Genomic DNA, 19405 nt, shown 5'->3' on the forward strand with positions numbered 1-19405 from the left:
GAACATTACCCAATTGTGTGCAGTTTTGGTCGCCTTATCTGAGGAAGGATGTTCTTGCCATGGAGGGAGTGCAGCGAAGATTCACCAGGCTGATACCTGGGATGGCAGGAATGACGTATGAGGAGAGATTGGGTCGATTGGGCTTATACTCGCTGGAGTTTAGAAGAATGAGAGGGGATCTCGTTGAAACTTATAAAATTCTAACAGGACTAGACAGACTAGATGCAGGAAGGATGTTCCCGATGATGGGCGAGTCCAGAACCAGGGGTCACAGTCTAAGGATAAGGGGTAAGCCATTTAGGAAGAATTTCTTCACCCAGAGAGTGGTGAACATATAGAATTCTCTACCACAAAAGGCAGTTGAGGCCAATTCATTAAATATATTCAGGAAGGTGTTAAATATATTTCTTAAGGCTAAAGGGATATGGGGAGAAAGCAGGGACAGGGTACTGAATTTGGATGATCAGCCATGATCTCATTAAATGGCGGAGCAGGCTCGAGGGGCCGAATGGCCTACTCTTGCTCCTATCTTCTATGTTTCTATGACCCACAGGCACTCCACTGCAAGCGGTCAGGGTGTGACTTCAAACCAGCCCGACAGTCACTCCAGAGCTGCCCCTTGAGGGGAGCACAAAGTCGGGATGTCACCCCTATCAATCATCCCATTCAAGTTCTACTCCACGTTTCCATTACAGGTTGGTTTACACAATGTATTAATCTAAGGTAAGGATAATGGCCCAGAATTTGCTGTCAAAATAACAGTGAGGCTAATGGCGCTCGCCGTTATTTATGCGCAAATGGTACAACAATTTCAGGCGAGGGGCAGATGCAAGGTTAAACAGGAAATCCGAGTTGCGGGGCTCCGCCGTTAACTGTACGAAAGTGCCATCTTTTTGTCTGCCTCACCATTGACATGTGTTGAATGTCATGATGTTGCTGCATGTGTGCAGTAGATAAGATCTAAAACCTTTAGAAAGTTAAGTCTTATCATTACAAGCGTAAGTACCCTTTTAACGATGTGATAATTGTTAATTACTATCAGTCAACCTCTCTGGCACTGAAAATTAGCTTTTACAAGTGTGGAGTCTCATTTCTTCAGGTTGTGAATTGTTGTTGGAGATTTAAAAAAATTTTAATTTATAAATTAAAAGATTTTTTTACTTTTCCTTTCTGTCTCTTTTAAGCCAATCTTTCTTTCCCTTTCTTTACCTCTCTTTATGTACCTGATGTGACATTGAATTCACTCACTAATTTACACTTCCTTCTTAGTCCTTGCGCTTTTAATTTCACAATCCTTCAATCTGATTGGTTAAGGAGATACACAGTTGCTTGCCCTGTTCACTCAGGTCCCCGAGATGCCCGGTTTCCCTCGCTGTGACATTATCAGCTCACGCATTCAGCAACTTGCCAGAAAAAAATGTTACAAACCTAAATGGTGTTAGCTGTGGCTCAGTGGGTTGCACACTTGCCTCTCAACTCTAGAAGGTTGTGGATTCACAACCACTTGAGCACAAAAATCTATGCTGAGGGAGTGCTGCACTGTCAGAGGAGCCATATTTCAGATGAGACTTTAAACTGAGACCCTGTCTACCCTCTCAGGTGGACATAAAAGAGCTCATGACACTATTTTGAAGAAGAGCAGGGGAGCTATCCCTGGTGTCCTGGCCAATATTTATCCCGAGCAGATGCCGTTAGATTCATTCCTACAGCAAATTATGCCTTATATTTATGTAATTACACCATGACTCTCTCTTTTCGCCTGACTCTCTTCTTTCTCTGCTGTTTATGTTTCAGATGCTTCCTTACTCATGCTACCAATTTAGCTACCCATGCTTGGCTCCAATAACATTTTTTTCAGGAGATATTTATATGAATAAGTTGCCCCTCATCATACTTTGCAACTAAAATATCATCTTTCTTTGCCAATCAGAACTTGAAGGTCCCAGGTTCAGTCCTGGGTTATCATAGAATAATGCAGCACAGAAGAAGGTCATTCGGCCCATTGTGCCTGTGCCAGCCCTTTGAAAGAGCGATTCTGTTACTCCCCACTCAACCCGTTGTTTCCCCACATCCCTGCTAACTTTTCCTTTTCAAGTATATATCCGATTTCCTTTTGAAAGTTACTATTGAACCTGCTTCCACCGCCCTTTCAGGAAGCACATTCCAGATCATAACTCGCTGCATAAGAAAAATTCTCCTCATCAACCATTGGCTCTTATGCCAATTATCTTAAACCTGTATCCTCTGGTTACCAACCCTTCTGCCAGTGGAAACAGTATCTTCTTATTTATTCTATCAAAACCCTTCATGATTTTGAACACGTACAGGCCATTCATTATTTCCGATGGCCGTGGTGTCCAGAACCAGGGGTCATAGTCTAAGGATAAGGGGTAAGCCATTTAGGACTGAAATGAGGAGGAATTTCTTCACCCAGAGAGTGGTGAACCTGTGGAATTCTCTGCCACAGAGGGCGGTGGAGGCCAGTTCATTAAATATATTCAAGAAGGAGTTAGATATATTTCTTAAGGCTAAGGGGATCAAGGGATATGGGGAGAAGGCAGGGGCCGAATGGACTACTCCTGCTCCTATCTTCTATGTTTCTATGTAACACCTCTATTAAATCTCTCCTTAACCTGTAAGGAGAACAACCCCAGCTTCTCCAGGGTTCAAAAAGGCTGCCAGCACGCACTCTAGGTTTAGACATGAAGAACAGCCGTTGGTCCAAGAGGGCAGGCAGCACCTGTGCAATCACATCTACGGGAAAAGAGGGTCGGAAAACTGGTGGGAGGGAGGGAGAAACGACGGAGGCAGGCACTGTGTACTCACTTGTTCTGGTACTGGTTGGCCAGCAAGGTGACGGCTTTGTGTTTATTCTTCACATCGGTCAGTTTAGTTGGAAGCTGCGATGCAGAGGGGCCTGTGGGTTTCTTCAAAAGGTGTGATTCGCACTCTCGCTGTACGGCGTCCTTCTCTGTTCCAATCTTCTGCAAGCGCTTGTTTACACTCTGCGATTAGAGTCAGGGGGTGAGTTCACAGCGGGAAATGTTTCGATGCAAGTCCCTCATCATTACTGCAGACTGAACGAATCTTCACATGTAACCCGTAAAGGGAACTGATCTGACTGAAACAGATTGGCCCAGAAATTTGGGTCGGGGGCTTCCCGCGAGTGCAAGCCCCCGACCTGCACTTACCTAGCGTGCCGGCCGTTGAGCTGTGGGCCCCCGTGGTATTCCGATCCTGGGCCTGCTCCAACTGCCGGCGCGCAGTGCTTGCGTATCCCAGGGGCGCAGTTAGTTCGATGCGTCCCCTGGGATCACGTGGGCCATGGGGAGCCAATCGGAGCAGGGAATGCCCATTCATAAGTCTGACAGGAAGTGCTGTCAAAACTTATAAATACTACGGGCCCCAAAACATCACTAAATCTTCAAATAAATTTTGTTTTTTAAATCACATTTTTTAAATAAACTATAAATTACATGAAATAACTATTTTAAACAATAATTTAAATTTTTGAAAAAAATAATTTTATTTTCTAACGGGGCTAAAAATAAACTTACCTTGCTTTAAAGTATTTAAAAATAATAAACCTGTGGAAAAAATGTTTTAATTTTAATTAGTTCACCACTTACCTTGTAAAAAGCAGGCCTTACGATTGCTTTTTATATGTGTAACTTCTGGAGACTTACCCTCCCGGGAAAACCTGGGAAAAAAACCTAAGTTCGATGCGCACGTGCAGCCTCTCCTGCGCACGCGTTCGACCTCTTAACCCCTTCGTTCAGGGGAACGGAAGTGCCGGTTTCCCGTGCAGGCGCAGTGCATGCACGAAACCGACACTTCCATTGGGCCTACGGGTGAGTACCGCGTGCGTACTCACCCGTGGAGACCCGAATTTCTGGGCCATTATCTCACTCTCCATTCAATCCAAACATGGGTCCCCCACAGGATGGACACCATACCTCCAGAGTGCTTCTGTTGCTTTCTTGCCACACCATACCTAAGCAAGACCCAGACACTGCAGGAATATACATGCTACTCTAAACATAGTCCAATGTTGCACCCCTAAACTGAAACCCTAGATTAACCACACTGCCCTGCCCTGGAGCCAGTGCTGTACCCCTAAAATAAGACTGTTCTGCACGGGAGCCCAGTACTGTAGCCCTAGAATGACTGTCACTGAACCCTTTCCCTGCAATCACAAGAAGACTTTTTAACATTTTCGAACCATTTCCACCTTTCGGCCTTCTAGGGATGTATAATCCTTGCAGGAACATAATTTACATGAGCAGTGACGAGCCAGTCCTACCTCCTGCTCCTTGAGACGGTTGGCAATGTCCTGAGTGGGAGCACTTCGGTTGACTGGTGCATGCAGTTGGGTCATTATCTGCTTCTCGGACTCTCCCAGGTCGTTGTTGATCTTGTTGAGTTTAGACAGGAGGTCTTTGCTCTGGGGATCGTCCATTCCCGAGCCAAAGCTGGTAACTGCGAGGAGACAAGCGACAAGTCAGGCATTGCAGAAGGGAGGGTGGCTGGTAGCAAAATAGGTCAGCGGGATTGGATGGGGTCAGGTCAACTCTGGGGGTAAAGTAGACCCACAAGGGTTCACCTGTGTCTGATTTGCATCAGCACAAGGGCACTGATAACCACAACACTGGCCTGTAGATTGGTGGCCGGGTCTGTCACTTTAAAGACACTCTGTTGAATGGGTAATGGGTGCCGAAGAGGTTTAGTGCGCCATTGGTGCTTTTCCCTCACCTGGTGCTGCAGACTGGTTCAGCGGGCTGGCCTCTTTGGATTGCTTCAACGCGTTGTAACGGTTTTTCAGCTTGTTCTCTGTGTCTGATCGTTTCCTCTTCAAATCACCTAAATCATTCGCCAACCTAAAAACAAATATCACACGCTGACAGAACCATTGGCTGGAATGAAAAAACTCAGTTGGGAGCGGAGTGGATTCAGTGCGACACGTTCACTTCAGTGGGTGTTTGATGGGAGAGTGTAGAGGGAGCTTTACTCTGTATCTAACCCATGCTGCACCTGCCCTGGAAGTGTTTGATGGGAGAGTGTAGAGGGAGCTTTACTCTGTATCTAACCCGTGCTGTACCTGCCCTGGGAGTGTTTGATGGGACAGTGTAGAGGGAGCTTTACTCTGTATCTAACCAGTGCTTGTACCTGCCCTGGGAGTGTTTGATGGGACAGTGTAGAGGGAGCTTTACTCTGTATCTAACCCGTGCTGTACCTGCCCTGGGAGTGTTTGATGGGACAGTGTAGAGGGAGCTTTACTCTGTACCTAACCCATGCTGTACCTGCCCTGGGAGTGTTTGATGGGAGAGTGTAGAGGGAGCTATACTCTGTAACTAATCTATGCGGGACCTACCCTGGGGGTGTTTGATGGGGTCAGTGTAGAGAGAGCTTTATTCTGTATCTAACCCATGCTGTACCTGCCCTGGGAGTGTTTAATGGGGCAGTGTAGAGAGAGCTTTACTCTGTATCGAACCCGTGCTGTACCTGCCCTGGGAGTGTTTGATGGGACAGTGTAGAGGGAGCGTTACTCTGTATCTAACCCATGCTGTACCTGCGCTGGGAGTGTTTGACGGGACTGTGTAGAGGGAGCTTTACTCTGTATCTAACCCGTGCTGTAGTTGCCCTGGGAGATTTTAACGGGAATGTATAGAGTGAGCTTTACGCTGTATCTAACCCGTGCTGTACCTGCCCTGGGAGTGTTTGATGGGACAGTGTAGAGGGAGTTTTACTCTGTATCTAATCCGTGCTGTACCTGCCCTGGGAGTGTTTGATGGGACAGTGTAGAGGGAGCTTTACTCTGTATCTAACCCATGCTGTACCTGCTCTGGGAGCGTTTGATGGGACAGTGTAGAGGGAGCTTTACTCTGTATCTAACCCGTGCTGTACCTGCCCTGGGAGTGTTTGATGGGACAGTGTAGAAGGAGTTTTACTCTGTATCTAACCCGTGCTGTACCTGCCCTGGGGGTGTTTGATGGGAGAGTGTAGAGGGAGCTTTACTCTGCATCTAACCCATGCTGTACCTGCCCTGGGAGTGTTTAATGGGGCAGTGTAGAGAGAGATTTACTCTGTATCAAACCCGTGCTGTACCTGCCCTGGGAGTGTTTGATGGGACAGTGTAGAGGGAGCTTTAATCTGTATCTGACCCGTGCTGTACCTGCCCTGGGAGTGTTTGATGGGACAGTGTAGAGGGAGCTTTACTCTGTATCTAACCCATGCTGTACCTGCCCTGGGAGTGTTTGATGGGACATTGTAGAGGGAGCTTTACTCTGTACCTATCCTGTGCTGTACCTGCCCTGGGAGTGTTTGATGGGACAGTGTAGAGGGAGCTTTACTCTGTATCTAACCCGTGCTGTACCTGCCCTGGGAGTGTTTGATGGGACAGTGTAGAGGGAGCTTTACTCTGTATCTAACCCGTGCTGTACCTGCCCTGGGAGTGTTTAATGGGGCAGTGTAGAGAGAGATTTACTCTGTATCGAACCCGTGCTGTACCTGCCCTGGGAGTGTTTCATGGGACAGTGTAGAGGGAGCTTTAATCTGTATCTAACCCGTGCTGTACCTGCCCTGGGAGTGTTTGATGGGACAGTGTAGAGGGAGCTTTACTCTGTATCTAACCTGTGCTGTACCTGCCCTGGAAGTGTCTGATGGGACAGTGTAGAGGGTGCATTACTCTGTATCTAACCCATGCTGTACCTGCCCTGGGAGTTTTTGATGGGACAGTATAGAGGGAGCTTTACTCTGTATCTAACCCGCTCTGTACCTGCCCTGGGAGTGTTTGACGGGACTGTGTAGAGGGAGCTTTACTCTGTATCTAACCCGTGCTGTAGTTGCCCTGGGAGATTTTAACGGGAATGTGTAGAGTGAGCTTTACGCTGTATCTAACCCGTGCTGTACCTGCCCTGGGAGTGTTTAATGGGACAGTGTAGAGGGAACTTTACTCTGTATCTAACCTGTGCTGTACCTGCTCTGGGAGTGTTTGATGGGACAGTACAGAGGGAGCTTTACTCTGTATATAACCCGTGCTGTACCTGCTCTGGGAATGTTGGATGGGACAGTGTAGAGTGAGCTTTACTCTGTATCTAACCTGTGTTGTCCCTGCCCTGGGAGTGTTTGATGGGACAGTATAGAGGGTGCATTACTCTGTATCTAACCCGTGCTGTACCTGCCCTGGAAGTTTTTGATGGGACAGTGTAGAGGGAGCTTTACTCTGTATCTAACCCATGCTGTAACTGCCCTGGGAGTGTTTGATGGGAGAGTGTAGAGTGAGCTTTACTCCGTATCTAACCCGTGCTGTACCTGCCCTGGGAGTGTTTGATGGGACAGTGTAGAGGGAGTTTTACTCTGTATCTAATCCGTGCTGTACCTGCCCTGGGAGTGTTTGATGGGACAGTGTAGAGGGAGCTTTACTCTGTATCTAACCATGCTGTACCTGCTCTGGGAGAGTTTGATGGGACAGTGTAGAGGGAGCTTTACTCTGTATCTAACCCGTGCTGTACCTGCCCTGGGAGTGTTTGATGGGACAGTGTAGAAGGAGTTTTACTCTGTATCTAACCCGTGCTGTACCTGCCCTGGGAGTGTTTGATGGGACAGTGTAGAAGGAGTTTTACTCTGTATCTAACCCGTGCTGTACCTGCCCTGGGGGTGTTTGCTGGGGCAGTGTAGAGGGAACTTTACTCTGTATCTAACCCATGCTGTACCTGCCCTGGAAGTGTTTGATGGGAGAGTGTAGAGGGAGTTTTACTCTGCATCTAACCCATGCTGTACCTGCCCTGGGAGTGTTTAATGGGGCAGTGTAGAGAGAGCTTTACTCTGTATCGAACCCGTGCTGTACCTGCCCTGGGAGTCATAGAGTTTTACAGCACAGAAAGAGGCCCTTCGGCCCATCGTGTCTGCGCCGCCCATCCATCCCTGTCCAGTCTAATCCCATTTTCCAGCATTTGGTCCATAGCCTTGTATGCAATGGCATTTCAAGTGCTCATCCAAATGCTTCTTGAATGCTGTGAGGGTTTCTGCCTCTACCACCCTTTCAGGCAGTGAGTTCCAGATTCCAACCACCCTCTGGGTGAAAAAGTTCCTCCTCAAATCCCCTCTAAATCTCCTGCCCCTTACCCTGAATCTATGCCCCCTTGTTATTGACCCCCCTACGAAGGGGAAAAGTTCCTCTTTATCTACCCTATCTATGCCCCTCATCATTTTGTACACCTCAGTCAGGTCCCCCCTCAGCCTTCTTTGCTCCAAGGAAAACAACCCCAGCCTGTTTAGTCTTTCTTCATAGCTGAGGCGCTCCATCCCAGGTAACATCCTGGTGAATCTTCTCTGCACCCTCTCCAAAGCAATCACATCCTTCCTATAGTGAGGCGACCAGAACTGCACACAGTACTCCAGCTGTGGCCTCACCAGCGTTCTGTACAGCTCCATCATAACCTTCCTGCTCTTATATTCTATGCCTCTGCTAATGAAGGCAAGTATCCCATATGCCTTTTTAACCACCTTATCTACCTGTCCCGCTGCCTTCAGAGATCTATGCACATGTACACCAAGGTCCCTCTGACCCTCTGTACTTCCTAGGGTCCTACCACTCATTGTGTATTCCCTTGCCTTATTTGTCCGTCCAAAATGCATCACCTCGCACTTTTCAGGGTTAAATTCCATTTGCCACTTTTTCGCCCATCTGACCAACCCGTTTATATCGTCCTGTAGCCTGAGGCTTTCCTCCTCGCAATTTACCACCCCACCAATTTTCGTGTCATCTGCGAACTTACTGATCATACCTTTTACATTCTCATCCAAATCATTTATGTAGATCACAAACAACAAGGGACCCAGCACCGATCCCTGAGGTACCCCACTGGACACAGGCTTCCAGTCACAAAAGCATCCTTCGACCATCACCCTCTGCCTCCTGCCACTCAGCCAGTTTAGGATCCAACGCGCCAAGGCACCCTGGATCCCATGGGCTCTTACCTTCTTGACCAGTCTCCTATGCGGGACTTTGTCAAAAGCTTTACTGAAGTCCATGTAAACCACATCCACAGCATTTCCCTCATCCACCCCCCTAGTCACCCCCTCGAAAAATTCAATCAGATTTGTCAGACATGATTTACCCTTGACAAAGCCATACTGACTATCCCCGATTAATCCTTGCCTCTCCAAGTGGAGACTAATTTTGTCCCTCAGAATTTGTTCCAATAATTTCCCTACCACAGATGTTAGGCTCACTGGCCTGTAATTCCCTGGTTTATCCCTGCTACCCTTCTTGTATAATGGTACTACATTAGCTGTTCTCCAGTCCTCTGGTACATCCCCTGTGGCCAGAGAGGTTCTGAAAATTTGTGTCAGAGCCCCTGCAATCTCCTCCTTTGCCTCCCACAGCAGCCTGGGATACATCTCGTCCGGGCCTGGGGATTTATCCACTTTTTGGCCTGCTAAAACCGCTAGCACCTCCTCCCTCTTGATGCTAATATGTTCAAGTATGTCAAAGTCCCCTTGCCCGATTTCTATGTCTGCATCGTCTCTCTCCATAGTGAACACAGATGCAAAAAATTCATTTAAAACCCCGCCTACATCATCTGGCTCTACACACAGATTGCCACTTTGGTCCCTAATGGGCCCTACCCTTTCCCTGGTTATCCTCTTGCCCTTAATATACTTATAAAACATCTTAGGAGTGTTTGATGGATGAGTGTAGAAAGAGTTTTACTCTGTATCTAACCCGTGCTGTACCTGCGCTGGGAGTGTTTGATGGGAGAGTGTAGAGGGAGCTTTACTCTGTATCTAACCCATGCCTGTACCTGCCCTGGGTGGGTTTGATGGGGCAGTGTAGAGGGAGCTTTACTGTGTATCTAACCCGCTCTGTACCTGCCCTGGGAGTGTTTGACGGACTGTGTAGAGGGAGCTTTACTCTGTATCTAACCCATGCCTGTACCTGCCCTGGGAGTGTTTGATGGGAGAGTGTAGAGGGAGCTTTACTCTGTATCTAACCCATGCCTGTACCTGCCCTGGGTGGGTTTGATGGGGCAGTGTAGAGGGAGCTTTACTGTGTATCTAACCCGCTCTGTACCTGCCCTGGGAGTGTTTGACGGACTGTGTAGAGGGAGCTTTACTCTGTATCTAACCCATGCCTGTACCTGCCCTGGGAGTGTTTGATGGGAGAGTGTAGAGGGAGCATTACTCTGTGTCTTATCTATGCTGTACCTGCTGTGGGGGTGTTTGATGGGGCAGTGTAGAGGGAGCTTTACTCTGTATCTAACCCACGCTGTACCTGCCCTGGAATGTTTGACGGGACTGTGTAGAGGGAGCTTTACTCTGTATCTAACCCGTGCTGTACTTGCCCTGGGAGTGACTGATGGGACAGTGTAGAGGGAGCTTTACTCTGTATCTAACCCGTGCTGTAGTTGCCCTGGGAGTGTTTAACGGGACTGTGTAGAGTGAGCTTTACGCTGTATCTAACCCGTGCTGTGCCTGCCCTGGGAGTGTTTGATGTGACAGTGTAGAGGAAGCTTTACTCTGTATCTAACCCGTGCTGTACCTGCCCTGGGAGTGTTTGATGGGACAGTGTAGAGGGAGCTTTACTCTGTATCTAACCCGTGCTGTACCTGCCCTGGGAGTGTTTGATGGGACAGCGTAGAGGGAGCTTTATTCTGTATCTAACCCGTGCTGTACCTGCTCTGGGAGAGTTTGATGGGACAGTTTAGAGGGAGCTTTACCCTGTATCTAACCTATGCTGCACATGCCCTGGGAGAGTTTGATGGGACAGTGTAGAGGGAGCTTTAATCTGTATCTGACCCGTGCTGTACCTGCCCTGGGAGTGTTTGATGGGACAGTGTAGAGGGAGCTTTACTCTGTATCTAACCCATGCTGTACCTGCCCTGGGAGTGTTTGATGGGACATTGTAGAGGGAGCTTTACTCTGTACCTATCCTGTGCTGTACCTGCCCTGGGAGTGTTTGATGGGACAGTGTAGAGGGAGCTTTACTCTGTATCTAACCCATTCTGCACCTGCCCTGGGAGAGTTTGATGGGACAGTGTAGAGGGAGCTTTACTCTGTATCTAACCCTTGCTGTACCTGCCCTGGGAGTGTTTGATGGGACAGTGTAGAGGGAGCTTTACTCTGTATCTAGCCCGTGCTGTACCTGCCCTGGGAGTGTTTGATGGGTCAGTGTAGAGGGAGCTTTTCTCTGTATCTGAGGATTCCTCTCATTAGCCGCCGTAAGTTTGACAGAAAACCCGAAGGCGGCATGTAACGGGGATTTCGCTGGCCTTCCACCGATGGACAATCCACAGGGAAATTCCCGATGAATACCTGCCTGGAATCCGGGCTCAATTTGACACAACTTGGCAATCTCACTGAGTGAGGTCACGGAATGGCTGGGGTGCGAAGTGAAAGTGCCTGACCAGCACGGTTGGCGGAGGTTCTGTTGGATAACCTCGTTAACTGTTAGATGGCCTTCGAACGATTTAACTTTGTCAACTGTTAGCGACTTATCAATTGCATGCTTTGACAACTGGGTGGAGCCAATGAGTTTGGGCTGATAATATTCATGCACCACCGAGACATAAGGAAAGTGCAAGAGCACGAACAGAACAAAGCACAGCAGATTTTTGGGCAAGGCCTTCCACAAGGCACTGTTGTCCAGAAGCTCGGGTAATACCAATTGATGTAAAAAGACTACTGAGCACTTGGTTTGAGTATAAAACAAGGCTTTGATCAACTGTTTCACAACCATGAGATTCTAGTTACATCACTAGTTCCTGGTTCCAGAAACATCCTGAGCAAGCTTGGCCCACGCCCGAGTATTTATATTCCTTGGACAGTGCCACCAGCTGGCCGCCCAGTGTTTCATCATTCATGAAGAAATAACTCATGAAGTGATTCATGACACCCACCTTGAATATGTTAATTGTTGTTTGAACAAGGTGTATACGATTGATTCTGCTACGTGTTCTAATAAAGCCTTGTTATACCCAATTGGCATTGTTAAGCTGAATCATTGACAGAGTAACCTAGGGCCGTGTGTCCCTGACATAAGAGCATAAGAATTAGGAGCAGGCCCCTCGAGTCTGCTCCGCCATTCAATAAGATCATGGCTGATCTGCTACCTCATCTCTACTTTCCTGCGCTATCCCCATATCCCTTGATTCGCTTAATATTCAAAAATCTATTGATCTCTGTCTTGAATATATTAATCGACGGAGCCTCCACAGCCCTCTGGGGTAGAGAATTCCAAAGATTCACCACCCTCTGAGTGAAGAAATTTCCCCTCATCTCAGTCCTCAGTCCTAAATGGCCGACCCCTTATTCTGAGAGTATGACCCCTTGGTTCTAGACTCTCCAGCCAGGGGAAACATCCTCCCTGCATCTACCCTGTCGAGCCCTGTAAGACACGAGGGACCCCGACAACAGTTCGGAAGTGATGTTCAGGCGGCGGTGCAAAATCGATCCATTCGTACCATTCCATTCGAAGGTCCTGCGTTTCCACATCCAGGACGTGCTGAGTGAGTTGATCTCAGCCGGAGTGGCATTAGCAGGAAGGCAATTCGCTTCAGTGCCTTGGGATACTGTATCAAACACTAGTTAGGCCTCAGCTAGCGTACTGCGTGCAGTTCTGGTCACCACATTACAGGAAAGATGTGATTGCACTAGAGAGGGTACAGAGGAGATTTACAAGGATGTTGCCGGGAGTAGAGAATCTTAGCTCTGAGGAGAGACTGGATAGGCTGGGTCTGTTTTCCTTGGAACAGAGGAGGCTGAGGGGAGACCTTATTGAGGTGTATACAATTATGAGGGGTACAGATAAAGTGGATAGAAAGGACCTATTTCCCTTAGCAGAGGGGTCAAAAACCAGGGGGCACAGATTTGAAGTAATTGGGGGAAGGTTTAGAGGGGATTTGAGGGGAAATGTCTTCACCCAGAGGGTTGTGGGGTCTGGAACTCACTGCCTGAAAGGGTGGTAGAGGCAGGAACCCTAACCACATTTACAAAGTACTTGGATGTGCACTTGGGATGCTCTAACCTGCAGGGCTACGGACCAAGAGCTGGGAAGTGGGATTAGGCTGGATCGCTCTTTGTTGGCTGGCGCGGACACGATGGGCCGAAATGGCCTCCTTCCGTGCTGTAACTTTCTATGATTCTATGATGGGGAGGGGGGCGTCTAGCTACCCCACACCTGATCACTGCCCATTGCTGGAAAGCACGTGTGAGTGTGTGGACACTGGGAGCAGAATCAGGCGAGAACACGATTCCCCCCCCCCCAACCCCCGTCAAATAGCCTACAAACAATCACTGTTGAGGCTTGCACACGAAGGATGGCCACCGAGGCGAGGTACCGGAGAACAGTGGGGGAAATGAAAGTTGGCTGACCTGTTTGAGCGAGCGACGGCCTCTGGGTCAGTCGGAGGGATGTTGAAGCAAACCCCAGGGACCTGCTTGGTCTCTTTCGTGCTGTTCACCAGCACCCAGCCCTCAGGGTCAGCGTTGTTCTGGAGCATCAGCTTTTCGCCACGGCTTATTTCATTCTGCTAAGGACAAAGAAACATTCTCCTCAGGTCACTGTGAATAAATGCGAGGTTATCCACTTTGGTGGCAAAAACAGGAAGGCAGATTATTATCTGAATGGCAATAGATTGGGAGAAGGGGAAGTGCAACGAGACCTGGGTGTCCTTGTGCACCAGTCGCTGAAGGTAAGCATGCAGGTGCAGCAGGCGGTTAAGAAGGCAAATGGTATGTTGGCCTTCGTAGCAAGAGGGTTCGAGTACAGGAGCAAGGATGTCTTGCTGCAGTTGTACAGGGCCTTGGTGAGACCACACCTTGAGTATTGTGTGCAGTTTTGGTCGCCTTATCTGAGGAAGGATGTTCTTGCCATGGAGGGAGTGCAGCGAAGATTCACCAGACTGATACCTGGGATGGCAGGAATGACGTATGAGGAGAGATTGGGTCGATTGGGCTTGTACTCGCTGGAGTTTAGAAGAATGAGAGGGGATCTCATTGAAACTTATAAAATTCTAACAGGACTAGATGCAGGAAGAATGTTCCCGATGGCGGGGGAGTCCAGAACCAGGGGTCACAGTCTAAAGATAAGGAGTAAGCCATTTAGGACAGAAATTAGGAGGAATTTCTTCACCCAGAGAGTGGTGAACCTGTGGAATTCTCTACCACAGAAGGCAGTTGGGGCCAATTCATTAAATATATTCAAGAAGGAGTTAGATATATTTCTTAAGGTTGAAGGGATCAAGGGATATGGGGAGAAGGCAGGGACAGGGTACTGAATTTGGATGATCAGCCATGATTTCATTGAATGGCGGAGCAGGCTCGAGGGCCGAATGGCCTACTCCTGCTCCTATCTTCTATGTTTCTATGTCAGCTTTTGATATCGCAGGACAACTAGCCAGCCTGGTCTGCACTGTCTGCTTGGCAAGGTGCCTCGGGGTCCTCAGAGCGAGGTATGATTCTTTACCGTGAAGGTGATTAGATGAGCTGAGAGTTTCTAGCTGTATTTTGCCTACATTACAACAACTTTATAACTCCTTTAATGTAGCACAAGGTCCCAAGGTGCTTCACAGCAGTGTCATCAGACCAAAAGTGACAACGAGCCAAAGGAGGCGATATTAGGGCAGATGACCAAAAGATTGGCCAAAAGTGGTAGGTTTTAAGGAGGGTCTTAAAGGAGGAGAGAGAGGCGGAGAGGTTTAGGGAGGGAACTCCAGAGCTCCAATGGTGGGGTGAAGGAAATCTGGAATGCACAAGATGCCAGAATTGGAGGTGCACATAGTACTCGGAGGGTTGTAGGGCTGGAGGAGGTTACAGAGAAGGATGGGGTGGGAGTGGGGGTGGGGGTTGCGAGGCCATGGAGGGATTTGAACACAAGGACGAGAATTTTCAAATCGGGGTGTTGGTTGAACGGGACTTGGTGTGAGTTTGGATGAGTTAAGTTAATGGAGGGTGGAAGATAAGAGGCTAGCTAGGAGAGCATTGAAAGAGTTGAGTCTAGTGATAACAAAAGAATGGGTGAGGGTTTCAGCAGAAGATGGGCTGAGGCAGGGGCGGAGACGGGCGATGTTATGGTGGTGGAAGTAGACGGCCTTGGTGATGGAGAGGATATGGAGTCGGAAGCTCAGGGTCAAATAGGATGTCGAGGTTGTGAACAGTCTGGTTCAGCCTGAGACAATGGCCAGGGAGGGGGTTGGAATTAGTGGCTAGAGAATGGAGTTCATGGCAGGGGCATGTGATACATCGAGTGAGCCGAGATACAGTGAAGAGGGTTTTCTGTCCGATCCCTGGGTGTGCTACAAATTATCTAGATATTGGACAGGCAATGGCGCACTCCAGTTCATAGAGATTGAGGGACCGCTTACTGGAGTCGTCTAAAACCGAGCCCAAGAGAAATACCTGAAGTAAAAAAAAAGTAACAAATGCAAATATATTTAGCTTAAATCAATTGTTTACAGTGGTTGTTTGGTGAAGGTCGGATTTATAATCTGGTGTGTGTATTTAGAGTGTGGTTTAAATTCTATGGGGTTGAATTCCTGTAGGGGTTGTCCTGAGAAACCCGGGAGAAATGGCATAAATAGCTGCTTACACAGTTTTCCTGGGGTTTATGCCAATCCTCCGCCTAAGTTACGGTGGGAGATCGGGAGAACTCCTGCAGAATTCCCACCCCATCCATCGATGCCTGTATCTATATAAGTGAGAAGGTCATTGTCCACAGATCTTATTGTTCTATCTGAGGTCAGGTACAGGCACTGCAGGTAAAATAGTGTACTGGTTTTGTTACTGGATTAGTAATACAGAGAACATGAATTCTAAATCCCACCATAGCTGTTTGGGAATTTGAATTCAGTTAAAGAAAATCTGGAAAGTAAAAAAAAGTGTTCAGTAAAAGTGGTCATGAAGCGGTCGGTTTTACTGCAAAAAAAACCCTTAGGGAAGGAAGCCTGCCATCCTTACCCGGTCTGGCCTATATGTGACTCCAGTCCTACACCAGCGCAGTTGACTCTTAACTGCCCTCAAAAGTGGCCTCGCAAGCCACTCAGTCGTATCAGGAAGAAGGCCCACCACCACCTTCTCAGGGCAACTAGGGATGGGCAATAAATGCCGGCCTTGCCAGTGACGCCCACATCCCGAGAATGAATAAAAAATAAACAGGCGTCACCAGTAAGCAATCGAATCGAGCAGTGATTTTAATCCTGGATACTGAAAGTCTCAACCACCTTCTCAGTCACTACTTCCTGATTTACCTCATCCTCCACCCGACTCTTTTCTACCTTGTACCATGGGCCTTACACGTTCAACTTGATTTCTCAACACAGACGTGACAGTTCAGGAGCAGGTGATTACTGCTGGGCACTACTCTTCCCCCGTGCCAATCATGTGCGCACTGTGACCGTACAAGTGGAGCAATCGAAGTGGCATCAGATAGACCTGTGCCACCTACCAGAGTCTAAAAGGGTTAAATTATGAGGACCTCATCTTTCGATTAGGCACGTTACAGCCTTCTGGACTCAACATAGAGTTCAACAATTTCAGACCATAACCTCAGCCCCTATCACATATATATTTTTTATCCACACCTTTTGTTTGTGTCTTTTCTTCTCTCCCACATGGCAGCTGTCTTTCATTCTGCCAGCGCAATTCACACTTCATCTAGAGCCAATTTGTTTCTTAACCTGTCCCATTACCATCTCCTTTTGCCTTGAATATCTCTTAATGTCTCTTAACCTCTCCTGCCTTCTATCCTATCACAGGCCTTCCCTTTTGTTCTTTCATCCCCTCCCCCCTTTCCCAGCCCCTACACTTGCTTAAAAATCTGTTCCATTTCCTGCTTTTTTCCAGTTCTGACGAAAGGTCATCGACCGGAAACGTTGACTGTTTCTCTCTTCACAGATGCTGCCTGACCTGCTGAGTATCTCCAGCATTTTCTGTTTTTATTTTAAATTATGAGGACAGGTTGCATAGACTCGGCTTGTATTCCCTTGAGTATAAAAGACTAAGGGGTCATCTAATTGAGGTGGTTAAGATAATTAAAGGATTTGATCGGGTGGATAGAGAGAAACTATTTCCTCTGGTGGGGAGAGTCCAGAACAAGGGGGCATAACCTTAAAATTAGAGCCAGGCCGTTCAGGGGTGATGTCAGGAAGCAATTCTTCACACAAAGGGTGGTGGAAATCTGGAACTCTCTCCCCCAAAAAACTGTTGAGGCTGGGGGTCAATTGAAAATGTCAAAACTGAGATTGATCGATTTTTGTTTGACACGGGAATTAAGGGATATGGAATCAAGGCAGGTAAATGGAGTTAAGATACAGATTAGCCATAATCTAATTGAATGGCGGAACAGGCACGAGGGGCTGAATGGCCTCCTCCAGTTCCCATTCCCTACCCTAGGCTGGGATAGCTCTGAGGATATCTTTAACTGTTTCGATTTCAGATTTGGCAGATAATCAAATTTAAAGGAAATTCATTGCTAGTTTGTTGTCCTTCTCTTCCTCACCTGTCCATCGTCCCAGTCACACAGCGCATCCACTGGGATGGGTTTGGAGACGGGGGTACGCCTGGATTTCAGCTGGGCAATCTGATGGCTTCGCCTCTTCAAATCATTCATCTCTTTGTCCATTTGGATGATATTCTTTTCATCGTCCTGTGAGAGAGAAAAAAGTGGGAATAAGAGGCTCGAATCCAATAGTACAGTGGGACCTGGGAATCCAGTCAAACAGGACAGTGGGATCTGGGGATCCAGTCAAACAGGACAGTGGGATCTGGGGATCCAGTCAAACAGGACAGTGGGATCTGGGAATGCAGTCAAACCAGACAGTGGGATCTGGGGATCCGGTCAAACAGGAGAGTGGGATCTGGGAATCCAGTCAAACGGGTGTATAGGATCTGGGGATCTGGTCAAACATGAGAATGGGATCTGGGGAGCCCATCAAACAGGGGAGTGAGATCTGGGGATCCAGTCAAACAGGACAGTGGGATCTGAGAATCCAGTCAAACAGGACAGTGGGATCTGGGGATCCAGTCAAACAGGACAGTGGGATCTGGGGATCCAGTCAAACAGGACAGTTGGATCTGGGGATCCAGTCAAACAGGACAGTGGGATCTGGGGATCCTGTCAAACAGGACGGTGGGATCTGGGGATCCTGTCAAACAGGACAGTGGGATCTGGGGATCCAGTCAAACAGGACAGTGGGATCTGGGGATCCAGTCAAACAGGGCAGTGGGATCTGGGGATCCAATCAAACCTGGTTGGACGTATTACTGGCAGTTTCATCACAGGACCTCGCGTCTCCAACAGCCCTGCCTGGCCAAACAGCCTTATTTTCCACCTCCGATATTTTATAAGTAATACAAAAGAGTTTTCAAAGCAAATAAATAAAGCACACAATTTTGTTAATGCTGTGATATTTCTCCTGGATTGCTTGCAGCAGTGTCCAAGAGATAATCGTTAATCCCTGGAGACTGTGGGACAATCCTGGAGAGTTGGCAGCCCCTGTTGTTTATTCTTTATACGATTTGGTCCATCAGGGTATTATATGATAGTAAGTGATATTAATTCCAGTACAGTGGGATCGAATAGGAATTGGTTTGATCCATTGGAATTCCACATGGTAACACTCACCTCAAGCTGGTGAAGCAGATCAGACACGACCCGGGGGTTGTCCTTGTTGTACTTTGAGAACTTGTTGTCCAGCTCCACATTGTGCTTTTTGATGGACTGACCGAGGGTGTCTGCATCGTACTGGAACTGGGGAGGGAGAGAAAATAAAAACCAAGGGGGAGAGAGAGAGAGAGAGAGAGAGAAATAATTTCAGAGGTCAACAGGTTTATAAGAACATAAGAATTAGGAGCAGAAGTCGGCCACACGGCCCCTCGAGCCTGCTCCGCCATTCAATGAGATCATGGCTGATCATCCACCTCAACTCCACTTTCCTGCACTATCCCCATATCCCTTGATTCCCTTAATATCCAAAAATCTATCCATCTCAACAATAACAACAACAATTTGCATTTATATAGCGCCTTTAATGTAATAAAACGTCCCAAAGCGCTTCATGGGATCGATTATCAAACATAATATTACAACAAGCCACATGAGGAGATACTGGGGTTGATTTTAACCCTAAGTGAGTTTCAGGTAGGCAGGTGTCGGGGCGAGTACAAGATGTTTTTAACTGACCACCCGCCCGATTGTCTCCAGGGTTAAAACTGACTCCATTAGGACAGATGACCAAAAGCTTGGTCTAAGAGGTCGGTTTTAAGGAGCGTCTTAAAAGGAGGAGAGAGAGGTAGAGAGGTTTAGGCAGGGAATTCCAGAGCTTAGGACCTCGGCAGCTGAAGGCACGGCCGCCCATGGTGGAGCGATTAAAATCGGGAATGCACAAGAGGCCAGAATTGGGGGAGC

At 47.9% G+C, this 19405-nt stretch overlaps 1 protein-coding gene across 4 annotated transcripts in view; it reads right to left on the reverse strand.

Annotated features, from left to right (window-relative positions):
• LOC147102621 (envoplakin-like) overlaps window positions 1–19405 on the reverse strand; it is a 92923-nt gene that overhangs the window by 27593 nt on the left and 45925 nt on the right. For 3 of the 4 annotated variants that reach the window (XM_085963282.1, XM_085963279.1, XM_085963281.1), the window contains 6 exons: window positions 18623–18748; window positions 17498–17644; window positions 13375–13532; window positions 4753–4877; window positions 4304–4479; window positions 2827–3005 (listed from right to left, as the gene is read on the reverse strand). In XM_085963282.1, the coding sequence (XP_085819408.1) occupies window positions 2827–3005; window positions 4304–4479; window positions 4753–4877; window positions 13375–13532; window positions 17498–17644; window positions 18623–18748 (911 nt within the window). The remainder of the gene's footprint in view (window positions 1–2826; window positions 3006–4303; window positions 4480–4752; window positions 4878–13374; window positions 13533–17497; window positions 17645–18622; window positions 18749–19405) is intronic. The other variant, XM_085963280.1, reaches the window with a different exon arrangement.

The sequence above is a fragment of the Somniosus microcephalus genome, chromosome 21, assembly GCF_052327205.1.
Source record: "Somniosus microcephalus isolate GS21.2 chromosome 21, FLI_Smic_1.0, whole genome shotgun sequence".
In the NCBI taxonomy this organism is placed as follows: domain Eukaryota; kingdom Metazoa; phylum Chordata; class Chondrichthyes; order Squaliformes; family Somniosidae; genus Somniosus; species Somniosus microcephalus.